Source organism: Palaemon carinicauda, chromosome 26, assembly GCF_036898095.1.
Source record: "Palaemon carinicauda isolate YSFRI2023 chromosome 26, ASM3689809v2, whole genome shotgun sequence".
Lineage (NCBI taxonomy): Eukaryota > Metazoa > Arthropoda > Malacostraca > Decapoda > Palaemonidae > Palaemon > Palaemon carinicauda.
The window spans coordinates 28,235,629-28,249,485 of record NC_090750.1 but is presented as its reverse complement, the minus strand read 5'-3'; the positions used below and the strand labels follow the sequence as shown (position 1 = coordinate 28,249,485).

Sequence of the window (13,857 nt, the reverse complement as noted above, 5' to 3'; positions counted from 1 at the left end):
TGAATGCTGGTGATTCGCTTCATTTGCTAATTCTAAATGGGCCCATAGCCGCAAAGGAAATGTCAACACAACAAATACAATGATAAAAATCTTGAAACAGAAATTAATGGGAAAATCTTATACGAAATACATCAGCCTACATTGTGGGGCCTGAAAGGAGAAGGCGAATAAATCCATTTCATGTCTTTTCATGGTGATATTCCTTTTGTTGATGATATCTACATCCAATTTCTTGATTAACTCTAGTGGAGAGAGAGAGAGAGAGAGAGAGAGAGAGAGAGAGAGAGAGAGAGAGAGAGAGAGAGAGAGAGAGAGAGAGAAATCTGTAAAATTAACGAAGAGTTAACAAAAGTTGGCTGTTGAAACTCGGGTTCAGCTGTTTAATGAGACAAATTACCCGCGTTTGAGACTGAAAGGGACGCATTAATCGTATTGGAAGTTCAATCAGCCATTGTAGAAGTATGAAAGATAAGAGGACGAAATGATGAGGAGGAAATTGCTTGGAACATGTGATGAATGCCAAGGCCATTACGTCAGTGGAGAAAAAAAGTTACGACCTCCTATGTAAGGAAAGGTGTGCTAATGTCTCCCATGCAACGATAATATTTTGTGGTATGGGGACGAATATAAAGCATTATAATTCCTTTGCTCGGCCGTTAATATTAAACACCGATCATCATTTTTGATTTACTGGATTCAATTTATACAGTTACTTCTCCAAGGTTAACGGCTATCTCAAAAGCTGGTGACAACAATTATTATGTATAATTCCCTTACTGAGAGAGAGAGAGAGAGAGAGAGAGAGAGAGAGAGAGAGAGAGAGAGAGAGAGAGAGAGAGAGAGAGAGAGAGAGAGAAAATACTAGATCAAAATAAAAGTTGTACAGATTAAAAAGTCATCAGTGACAATTTATATACAAAGTTAGATTAGAACTTTTTCATAAATTTATAAATATACGTGATATCATCAATGGATTTTTAGCAGTGGGCACAAGGTACATTTCAATAAAAAGGGATTGGAGCTTATTGACGTTAGATTATAGAACAGATTAACTTTTTAATCAAGTTACATCTAAAAGGCGGAAAATCGATGCATTTTCCTAAACAAACGTTATCTCAACAATATCTATTACTAACTTACAATAAGGAAGGGAAAACATAATAAGGTTTATTAACATTTTAAAAGAAATGTGAATCAGGTTTTGGTAAGAAATCAGGAAACTATTTTTCTCTATTCAAATCAATTCTTATTCACTATTTACTTATCGGCCACTATCATTTAACAATCAAGTAGACAGATAATATCTCATTTCCATTCCTATTCTTCATGAAGGCTTGTCCAAAATTATCAAAATGGTTTCGTATATATATATATATATATATATATATATATATATATATATATATATATATATATATATATATATTTATATATATATATATATATATATATATATATATATATATATATATATATATATATATATATATGTATATATATATATATATATATATATATATATATATATATATATATATATATATATATATATATATATATATATATATATATATATATATATATATATATATATATATATATATATATATATATAAGGACTCGCTGATTTGTAATTTCTCCCCACTCTCATACAAATTAATACATTAAACTTTCTTCACGTCACCATTTATATTTTCCTAATCATTACCCTAAAATTAGTTATCTTAGGAAGGCTTAAATGGTCCTCTTTCTTCTATCATTTGAAAATGTTGACTTTTATTTTGTTGAACAAGAATTCAGAATATAGTGATCTGATGTGGGGTACGACACCCTTAAATCATAAAATAGACATGAATTTACCCTTATATAATATAAATCACTGAATACTTTTTAGTGATTTTATTCGCATTCAATTTCTAAATGTAGGTTCAATGTATTCCTATACATTGCATATGCAGTCCTTCACTGCAAAACCTGTGTTAATGAACCAAACAAACTCCAAGGTTGAAGAAGAGCAGCCCTTATCTGCTGTTTAAATCAGCAGAAGAGCCTTTCAATGTCTGGATAAGAAATCCCTAGAATGTCTCTGACAATATCCTGAGAGAAAGGATTTCAGAAACTCCAATGTAAGATAGAAGCGATGGAGGGAAATCCCCAACCATTGTATCCCATCTGTCTGGCTTTGCCATAAAGCCTCAGAAATGAAAGGATGGACCCGATAGTCTTGGTGAAGAACGCCTAAATTGGATGTGAACAAAGAGAGTTTATATCCGTCCTAGAAAAAAAAGAAAAAAAAAAGAAAAAAAATATTCAGAATATCAAACTCATTAAAATAACAAGCACTGTACTGAGGAATTGATATAAATAAAAAAAAAGCCAGTCCCTATTGAATTTTTTTTTTTTTTTTTTTTGTAAACATGTTGAAACAATCAGAGAAAAAAAGAAAAGAAAAAAAAAAGAATAGATTTAACCTCTGCTATCTCCGCTGCACAAAACTACCTAAAATCAGGTAGGATATCAACAGTTACACACTGCTTGGAGATCTAGTTTTAAAACCGAACTCGCCATTTCTTGAGACGATATTCATTAATTCTTCTAGATCAACAATTCCATTTGAAATTCAAAGGTTCTATGAAACTTTGATTCATTCTTACCTTTAGTATAACAACCGTTATTATATTCATTTTTAAAATAAATCAAGACATCCTGATAAGCACGAAAAATAATGTAAGGTGTGTAGAATAACCTGTTTTTTTTTTTAAATCTATTGGCAAAAATCGTACGATAATATCGTTGACTTTTAGTTTCATTAGTTACTGAAAATTGAACGAATCCTTTAAACAATTGAGACAGCATAGAAAATTTTTAAAGAACTCTGGTATAAAAAGGTTGACTCCGGATCAGTATTGAGCTGCTATCCAAAAACAACTCACGTTAACACCTTAACGTTTGCTTTCCTCTTATAATTTGCAAAGCAATTTCAAAATCTAATGGTAAGTAGATATCAATAAGCGTGGCGAGTTTCAATTTCATATTATAAAAATAAAAAAAGAAATGATCAAAGTATACTAATTATAAAGAGAGAGAGAGAGAGAGAGAGAGAGAGAGAGAGAGAGAGAGAGAGAGAGAGAGAGAGAGAGAGAGAGAGAGAGAGAGAGAGGACGTCTCTTGCGGGCTACCAATCATTAAAATGACCTATAAACCATAAAGGTTTCGTTCAGATTTTGAAGATTTTTACTACATAAACAGTTATTTTCATATATTACTCTATATCGAAATACAAATAGGTCAGCTATCAGAAACCTAGAAAGGCCAAGTCGATGAAATAGTTGGAATGTAAAGCACTAGGCCACCTGAAACCTTTAAATAGCACTGGTTGGTCATCAGTCTGATAAAATGTAGGTTGTAATTTGTAGAACTGAGGCAATTCCGTCTACCATTGCTGTTTACGCAGACAATGATAGTTTATCTATTGTAACAAATACAATTACGTCGGCAGTGGATTTTATGTTAGGTAAATTATGTTTAAATTGCGACTTTTATGCTGTATTATGAAATGAAGTTTAGGTAAACTGAATCAAAGAATCACCAATTTCTCTATCATAGTTTACATTTTCAAAATATTCGTAACCAGTCTGGAAAAGAGTGATAGAATATAATATTTCGAATATATAGGTGAAGTATCGATTTTTGTAAACTTAGAGTTCGTGAATATCTAGAAAGAAAAGGCAACAATGAGAATCAACCCCCCACCCCCACCCCGCCCTTAGAGGGGGGTGGGGGGTAGGGTGGGGGTGTTCAGGTTCAGTTTGCTTTCTAAAAGAAACTTTTTGGAGGTATTTTTTTTATGTAATTAAATCACTTTTATTATTTCTTACATTACGGGAGAAAATTTCTAAGCAGATAGGGTCAAAATTGTGTGCAAATAGTTTTGTAGTGGAAAGTAAAAATTAGGGTAAAAATCTTCCCAGGACATAAGCCATCAAAACATTATAAAAAATAAGAAAAAAAAACAGCTGGAAAATTTTAGAAATAAACAAAATAGACTGAAGTATTGTGATAATTTTACGGAGCCACGTATCATCAAACTTTATAATCAATAACAAAAAGACCTGTAAAACAATTGAGTCAAGGGTAGTGGTTCTTCAACATCCAGTTTCTTTTACATGAAAATATCTCTTTAACAATATAGAAATCATTTCAAATTCTAAGTTTTGTTATCATTTTACTTTTGAGGACGACATTATTCTTCAATTGCACAAAAAAAAGTCTTTAAGATGTTCGGTGATTAATCTCTCTTGAAAATATATTCTAATTCTTTAATCCTACTTTGTTTCCAGCATTGTTTCCTTTCTGGTCTTAAAATGGTGGCTCTCATCTGTAAGACAAAAAAAAAAAAAAAAAAAAAAAATATGGAGAATAAAATTTCGTACCCTTCATCTGGATATTAATCTCACGCATTATCGTTAGGTTCGTTCTTTCTGAAGTTTAAATAGATTTTTCACAACTCTAAACATCTTCCACACTCAAATTGTTCCAGACTTACTGTATGATCCTGTACGCATTACCAGGTATGCACCATCTTCCGTCACCATTATAAAGGTTAATACTACACAGTATTCTTGAAGTTTTATTACAGGATCTTCATAAATCAAATAGCCAATTGACTCGGTGAAACTTTATAAGCTCAAACATGTTGAAAAGTTTTTTTTTATTATTTTTTTATTTTTATCAAGAGTTTGAGTTAAGTTCCTTTTAATGGTTCATGTATAACAAACCTATTCTAATTATGTTACTAACATTAATTTCGTTTAATACTTATCATTTTAAACTTATTCATTAACTCTAATCCTTTCCTTACTGGGCTTCTTTCCTCGTTGGAACCCAGGGATCATACTGGGCTACTGGCTTCCGAATAAGAGTTGTAGCTTAGCTAGTAATGATAATAACAATTATGATAAATACTTAGTCATCTGTAATGATGGAACACTTGATTAGTTAAGGAAAAGATGATTAAAACAATAAAAGTAATCGATTGTGAAATAAAAGCGTAATAAACATTGCAAGAACGTGATCATTAAGAATCAACGTGTTAACAGAAAAAGTTAAAAAAAACAACATAAATAGTTATACTTTATGAAGCCTTTATCTGGCAGATAGCGTAATGTCTAAAACTCATAAATGAATGGTAAAAACCAACTCATGTTTACCTGAAAAAATGCAGGGTGGGTGATGTGATAAGATGAGGCTGCTTGTAGCGCCGCCCACATAAGTGACGCAATTGTCCCCGTCACGGGCCATCTGTACTACTTCCTTCCGCTCAGCGGAAGGAAGTAGTGAATCCGCTGTGAATCAGTTGCAATGAAGATACAAAACCACGCTGAATATCCTTTCCCGATCCCACATAGCCTTAGATCCAACATGGCGAAGTGAATGAAAAGAAAAAGAGGACTTACAGTAATAACCGTGGCACAGCATGGCACCACCGCTGAGACGACCCTCATTTACATTCCCTAGGAGCAGGATTGCAAGGACTGGAACCTCAGGAACCAGCATCAGGTTTTTGCCGGCTTCCATGCTGCAGGCTCACCACGTGTTACATGACAAAACTTAGGCATTACTTCACTCGATGGGGAGCCCCTGAACAATTGTCTACCGACGGCGGCAACAACCTGGTGAGCGAGGAGATGATGACCTTCTACAGGAGATGGAGAGTTGACATACCCCTATCATCGGCCCACTACCCGCAGTCAAATGGGAGAGTCGAGGCCGCAGCTAAGTCCGCAAAGAGGATGATTATAAACAAGTATCAGCGGGACTGGAAGCCTCAATAACAACAAGGTATCATTGGCCATGCTGCAATACCTGAACATGCCCTTAAGGGGTATAAATAAATCTATTCTTAAAAAATATCTAGAATTTCGAGTGATGCCGATGGTCTCACATCAGCCCTTTTAACGTTTGAAAGATCAATGTTGCAGATTTAGGAGACATAAAGAATGTGTAAGTTTATGTGAATGAAGGGTCATGGATGCCTTTTTAAGTTATCAAGATGGTTCCTGTTCACTATTTGTTGATTTACCTTTCTCTTTGGTATTTTTCCCAAAACCCTCATCACTGTCCTCTCTCCTGTGAAAGTGGCTGTCCTTGAGGTCTCTCAGCTTTGCATGGGGTGTCGGTTCCACTATGTTGACCAATTTTATTCGACATCTTATCTTTATTCTATGCATTATATGAGTCGCTCTATCTATAATCATGAACATGTTTTTTTTATATCATTATTCTTAAGGTTGTTTGCAAATATGATGAGATGGTATTACTTTTAATTCTTATTCCGTCTCGAGATATCGATCAAAATTTGTCACTAATTCACAAGTATCATCTTATGTACTGCAATATTTGTAGACTGTATGACAATATTAGAGACTTTACAGCTACCTCCAAACGGAATGATATCTTATTTTTCTGAAAACTTTGGTTTCTTAAATGAGGCATTTGCCTGAGCGCCTTCTTCTGATTTTGTGATGGGATGCCATTCCTAGGACAAAGTAAATGGCAGCATATATTAGGGCTGAGTAACCTGCTTTTCATAAGTCCTGCTAGAATGTGGATGGCATGATGCTTGGGACATAAAAGTTTTCGGCAGGCATAAAAACTTGTATTTGTGTTCCATCTATGGGAATTCAGACTAGGATTATTCTATCTTCGATTGACTATGATACAAGATGATAAAAAGGCCTCTTTTGTGTTTGTTGGTGTTTTGAATATTAACCCTCAGAATTTTTTAGAATCTATTTACAATACTGATAGGCATGGATTAAGAGCTTTGAATTTTACCTCGTAACAGGCTGTGAGAAAATATGAAGTGATGCTACTCACAGTCGTAGTAACTAGTGGATTCAGTTAATATTATATACACTGACTCTACTGGTGTTCTAGCATGTTAGGTTGGTTTTCCTGCTAGGATGTCTCATCTTGCCTTTTTTTTTCTCTGTTAGTGATTAAATCTTACTTAACAACCTTTCCTCGTATAAGATATAGGTAAAAGCGCAAGATAAGTAGAATGACATTTTAAGTGATCTTTAGCATGTTGATTGGTCACAATAGTCCTGGGGCAAGAGTAGCAATATTGCACTCCGTGGCATTTTGAATCGAAGGAAGGAATGCCGAATTGGAATACATTTCTACAACCTCATACTACCAGGTGTTTTCATTTGTGGCAGAAGGCCTGTGTGACTTCATTAGTTCAAGATGGTCGCCACTAAGAAGATGCGTGCAGATTTTCCTCAATAACTCGTTTCAGAGTGCTCATATGAAAATATTTTATCAATACTTAATTGTTCTATATACAAAATCAAATTACAAATTATTGGATATATACTTTTGTATCTTTCATACCTTACAAAATATAGGCAATTATTTTAGTTTTCCATTTTAGATAATCATCACAATTAAATTGTTGCATTTCAATCAATTACTCATTCCAGAGTTGTGCTATGATTTGTTTTCAATAATACATATTTCTTCTGCATAGAAAAAAAAAAACAAATAGAAAGATATTTGATTTGTATTTTTGCATCTTCATACTCTATATAATATAAGCAATTTTTTTAGTTTTCCATAATTCATAAAATCATCATATATTTTTGCATTTTCATCAATAACTCGTTCCAAAGTGGTCTTATGAAAAATTTTCATTTGTACTTATTCTTATTCACATAAATACGATAATTATTCAATTTGTAATTTTGTATTTTTCATACTTTACAAGTGTAGAACACCGGAGAGGGGTTCACTCTCTTGGCTAAATTTCTAAGTTATTGGCGTGTAGGTCCTGAAACTCACGTCTTTTATAATTAGATATATTGAAGAGTACAACTTGTATATCGGACGAGGTTTTAGCTGCAAAGAAAAAAAAAAAGCTCGTCAATAAGAAAATACAGCAATGGTACAGGATTACATTAATTGCAATAGGGTTCATTATAATATATAAATACAAGTCAATAAAGAAAATACAGCAATGGTACAGGATTACATGAATTGCAATAGGGTTCATTACAATAAATAATAGACTTACATCTTTTCCCAACGCCAATTCTGTTTCAAGTTCAGTTCCAAACTTCATCGTACCCAATTGTCGGTGACAGGTGCAAGCAGTGCTCAACCAGGTTTCTCGGAGGCCCATCTAGGATATGATACAAGTGGTTCAGCCTGCGCTCGGGGTCCAAAGTATTGTTCTCATTGTGCCATTTGAAGGACATCTTGAACCAATTAAATTTGGTGAAGTCGCCTCCAAAGCGCTCAAGTTTAGTAGGTGGTAACAGCGTTGTCCGCGCCAACTCATTGCTGCTAGCAAGAGTGCATTCAAGTGCCTTAAGCACTTGAGAGTTGTTGGACAAGGGGTTAGTAACAGAGGGTTCAAATGTGGCATGTCGTGGTGCGAAAGGAGTTGAGGTGGGATCCAATGGCCGTGAGTGGACTTCCATGGGTGTAGAATGGCATTCTGGTCCTCTTGTATGTTCTACAGGGTCCAATGTCCGCATAGCACTTGGGTCATTCTCGTGGTGGTGGTCGACACTTAGCCTCCATTGATTGATCCTAGATTCATGTTCAGTCACCATGACCTTTACACTGGGAACTCTCACGCTTCCGGCATGTGAAGACACTTCCGAACCACATTGCGACTCTCCTGCCTCCGATCTAATTTCGTATTCAAGTTGCTGTCTCTGAACCTCAAGCTTGGCCTCCAGCAATGCAGCGTCCGCTAGCCCTCCAGCGGCCCGATCCTCGGCATCTCTCTGAGCAGCAAGTTCATCAGCTTCAGCTTTCTTCTTGGCTGCACGTTCTTCCGCTTCTAAGCGTGCCTTCAGTTGGACCTTGGCTAAGTTAGCTTGCGCTTCTAACAGCTTTCGGCGGACCTCGCTTGTGTCGCTCTTGGATGACGTTCTTGATTTTAATGATCTCTCCGACATGATGACGATGTTCTCAGCTCGGCGTCAACGTCTGAGAAAGATTCACTTCTTGATAGTCAGGTTACAATCAGTCATCTGAGACCCACTTTGTGTAAAGATCTAAAACTGTAGAACACCGGAGAGGGGTTCACTCTCTCGGCTAAAGTTCTAAGTTATTGGCGTGTAGGTCTTGAAACTCACGTCTTTTATAATTAGATATATTGAAGAGTACAACTTGTATATCGGACGAGGTTTTAGCTGCAAACAAAAAAAAAAAACAGCTCGTCAATAAGAAAATACAGCAATGGTACAGGATTACATTAATTGCAATAGGGTTCATTATAATACATAAATACATGTCAATAAAGAAAATACAGCAATGGTACAGGATTACATGAATTGCAATAGGGTTCATTACAATAAATAATAGACTTACATCTTTTCCCAATGCTAATTCTGTTTCAAGTTCAGTTCAAAGAACATTCACAGGTGGTACCGTTAATCTCCTGCGAGTGATTAGTTATCAAGCCAAATGAGTGATTGGTCCTTCACACACGGAGAGACACTCCTAAATCACCGCATCAGTCAACACAGCAAGCTGAGCACAGAGATGCTCACACCACAGCAGACAGCCATGCACTGCCAAGGTCCGGGGCCGTGACGTCACTCTGTCTAGCGCGAGATGCCGCTCTGAGCCGACCAATCATGGAGCTAGACCATCGCTATGCCCATATAAGGTTATGTTTTCAGCGCTTAGAGTTGGTCCGGGAGAACGTAATAAGGAAAACTAAATTAATCCTCATGGTTAACAAAGAACACAAAAAAATTCTTGGAAATACGTTATGGCGTATCTTACACTGCCCCCTATTTGGTAATGGGCTAAATATTTCCGTAGATACGGCATCACTTGGGTTACTTCATTCAAATGACCATGCTATATTTTCAACTCAAATAATAAAATTAAAAATTTACAAAATGCCGCGAGCAATGCTCGGCGTACGCTCATTACACCTCATATACATCACTTTATATCATCGCCTTTATCATTTTCCAAGAGAAGGCACAGTTTCTGCACAGGCCTTCTGAACTCGCCGTTCTCAGTCTTGATCAAAGCTTGACGTACGCGACCGTCAGCGCTCCGAGTGACCTCCATGACTTTCCCTAAAGGCCAGCTGCCTCGGGGAAGCCGCTCGTCCAGCGTTAGAACGACGTCACCGACGTTGATGTCACGCTTTGGGACTGACCACTTCTGGCGCTCCTGAAGCAGGGGGAGATACTCCTGTATCCACCTGTGCCAGAATTCGTCAGCGAGGAACTGTGCCTGTCTCCATGGCTTCTTCACATACATGTCCTTCTTGCATGTGGATGTGAAGGGATCGGGTGACCCTTTCAAAGTTAGGATCATGTTAGGCGTGAGAGGGGCAGGGCAGTTCGGGTCGTCGTTGATCTTCGTCAGAGGTCGGCTATTAACAACAGCCTCCACTTCGCAGAACAGAGTGCGAAGCGTTTCATCAGTCGTGACTTGTTGGAGACAGGCCGCTGTGAGGGCTCTTCGGACGGACCTGATCAGACGCTCCCACACTCCGCCGAAGTGTGAGGCATGTGGTGGATGAAAGTTCCACTCTATTCCTCGGATCGAGAGTGTGTCTCTGATTTCTCCTTTGTTGAAGCGCTGGAGAGCTTCTCTTAGCACTCGTTCCGTGGCCACAATGTTGGTCCCGTTGTCGGACCACATTCTCTTGATAGGCCCCCTGCGAGCGACGAAACGCCTGATGGCGTTGACGAAGGAGTCTTATTCCATTGTATCAATCACTTCCAGGTGGACTGCTCGCAAGGTAAGGCATGTGAAGATAGCGCTCCAACGCTTCACTGTGGACCTTCCTTGCTTCACTAAGAACGGTCCGAAGCAGTACGACCCAGTGTTAGTAAAGGGGGGTTCATCTGGACAAAGCCGGTCGGATGGCAGTTCAGCCATCACCTGAACTAAAGGACGACGACTTAGTCTGCGACTGACCAAGCATTCTCGAATGACAGTCTTGACGATCGCATTTCCGCGGACGATCCAGTAGTTTGTCCTCAACTGGGTCATCAGGTGGTTCTTGCCACAATGGCCGCAGGATTCATGCGTGGCTCTCACCATAAGCTTGACCGCCAGAGAATTGCTGGGTAGGATGATCGGATGCTTGGCCGTATCTGCCAGTGTTGATTTCTGCAATCGACCACCAACGTGGAGCAATCCATCCTTGAGAAATGGTCTCAGCTTGATTAATTTACTAGACCTCTTCAGCGATCTTTCCTTCTTCGAGAGGGTGCTTAACTCTTCTTCATACTCTTGGCTTTGGGTCAGTCTCCAGATCAAATTCTCCGCGGTATGCAGCTCCGCACTCGAGAGTGAGTCGCCGCTGTATGGGCGAGCCTTCTGCATGTGGCGGATAAATCTTGTCATCCACGCGACGGTCCTGACAAACTTCAACCAGGAGGAGAATCTTGTCGCTATTGATTCAATGAACGTTGGTTCTTTCTTCGTTATATCGAAGACGAGAGAAGTCTTCACTTCGGCGTCTGGATCAAGCTCTCCTCTGACAACATCTTCGGGCATGGTTGGCCAGTGCGTTTCGTCCATCTTGAGGAAATCTGGTCCTGAAAACCACAAAGATGATTGGAGGAAGTCAGCGACGGAGAGGCCACGTGACGCGAGGTCTGCTGGGTTCGCAGTAGTATTGATGTATCTCCAAGCCATAATGTCGGATGTATCCCTAATGAGATTGACCCTATTGTCCACGAAGGTCTGATACCTCGCAGTCGGATTTCTGAGATATTTCAGTACTGACGTGCTATCAGTCCAGAAGACTGACGGGGCCAGTTTCAGATCGAGCTCAGTCTTCAGCTTTGAGTCCATATGTGCAGCGATAGCAGCCGCCGTCAGCTCAAGACGAGGGATGGTGGTCCTTTTCAAAGGGGCGACTCTCGCCCGTCCTATGACGAGAGTGCAATGAATCTTTCCATTGACACCAACTACACGCAAGTAAGAGACTATACCATAGCCTGTCTGACTTGCGTCTGCAAAGTGGTGCAGCTGAAGGGTGTTAACATCTCCGAAGTCTGGTAGTATGAAGGACCTTCGCAGTTGGAACTCTTCCAGTTGTGGCAACTGCGCAAGCCAGGTCTTCCATCGAACAAGTTCATCAGCAGACATCTCCTCATCCCACGAGAGCTTCCTTCCGCACATTTCTTGCAACAGGATCTTCGCGATCAAAGTGACGGGGGATAAGTAGCCCAAGGGGTCATAGATCGATGCAACAACAGAGAGCACACCACGTCGGTTGGAAGGCTTGTCTTTATGGACGATTCTGAACGTGAACACGTCTATGCTCATATTCCAATGGATCCCCAGGGCTCGTTCAGTTGGCAGCTCATCTTTATTCAAGTCTAGGACAGCCACAGAGTCGTCTCGTTCTTCTCTGGGGATCGCAGCTAGAATTTGCTTGCTGCTGGAGGTCCATTGGTTAAGACGGACACCTCCATCCCTGCACAGGTTGATCAGATCTCTTGTCAGTTTAATGCATTCTTCCTCATCATCCATCGCCTTGAGGAGGTTGTCGACGTAGAAGTTGCGATGTATAGAGTTAGAAGCTTCTTCGTTATACATGCTTCCGAAGTCCAGGGCCGTTTTGCGTAAGCAGAAGTTAACGACGCTCGGCGATGATCTTGCGCCAAAAACGTGGGACGTCATTCTGAAGACTTGGAGTTCTTTGCTGGTGACACCTTCTGGCCACCAGAGGTACCTCAGACAGTCTCTGTCCTCTTCAGGTACCTTCACCTGATGGAACATCTCCTGCACGTCTGCTGTGATGGCATGTTGACCCTCTCTAAAACGCAGGAGAACACCCGTCAGGCTATTGGTGAGGTCAAGCCTTGCATCAGATGTTCGTTGAGAGATGTTCCTCGGTGCCTTGCCTTCAGATCGAAGACCACTCGGTCTTTCTGTTTGACAGGATGCCTGACAGAATGGTGTGGCATAAGCCATACGCGCCCGTCCTTCCTGTCTAGCTGACTTACAGGAACCCTTTCGGCGTAGCCCTTATCAGTATATTTCTCCATCTGAGCTACGTAGGATGTCTTGTAAGCTTCGTCGTTGTCTAGTCTTCTTTTCAAGCATCGGGCTCGTCGAATTGCCATATTCATATTATCAGGTAGAGGAGTAGAGTCCTTGAATGGCAGCTTGGCCATGTACTTTCCATGTCGATGCTGTGTCGTGTTATTCAAGGTGGCCAAGAATCTCTTATCCTCTAGGGAATCTTCCAATTTGGAGAGGGATTCCTTTTCGAAGAAATCTCTATTAAAATGACTCTGCAGTAGCTCTGTCAAGTCTTCAGGGTCAAATTTTCGATGAACATGATGCACGGGTGAGACCTCCGATGCAGACCGGTCTCCAGTAGGACCGAAAGCCACCCAACCAAGCTTGGTTAGGTAGGCGGATGGCTCATTGGCAGTGCCGTGGCGTTGCTCCAGAATGACTCGATTCAGGGTCGTGTCTAACCCGATCACTAGCTTGACCTGTTCGTGGTCAGTTGGCAAGCTTTGCAGCTCTACGTCTGCCATGTGTGGCCATCTCTTCAGCCAGTCCGAAGGCATTATGTAGTCCGTCGACACATTAATTTTGTCAGTAACAAAGACTTCTTATACTCGTTCTTCCTCCTCACCTCCGTTGATGTTACCAAGGGTGAGTTGGACCACTTCATTGCAGGCGAACGTACCGGCCTCTGTCACCATGGTCTGGTTGCAAGGCCTTCCCGTTACACCTAGTCGATCTATTAGGCTCCTTGCGGCTAGCGTGGGTGCGGCTCCTCCATCTATGAAGCCGACCGTAGTGCACATTCCGTTCACCATGACTGGGATAAGCTTC

At 39.7% G+C, this 13,857-nt stretch overlaps 2 protein-coding genes across 2 annotated transcripts; both read right to left on the bottom strand.

Annotated features, from left to right (window-relative positions):
* Positions 1-9,972: 9,972 nt before the first annotated feature.
* On the bottom strand, positions 9,973-10,686 carry LOC137619858 (uncharacterized). The gene has a single exon (XM_068350148.1). It carries the CDS (start codon positions 10,684-10,686, stop codon positions 9,973-9,975), a length of 714 nt encoding a protein of 237 aa, XP_068206249.1.
* Positions 10,687-10,743: 57 nt separating this feature from the next.
* On the bottom strand, positions 10,744-12,783 carry LOC137619857 (uncharacterized). The gene has a single exon (XM_068350147.1). The coding sequence runs from the start codon at positions 12,781-12,783 to the stop codon at positions 10,744-10,746; it is 2,040 nt and encodes a 679-aa protein (XP_068206248.1).
* Positions 12,784-13,857: the final 1,074 nt, after the last annotated feature.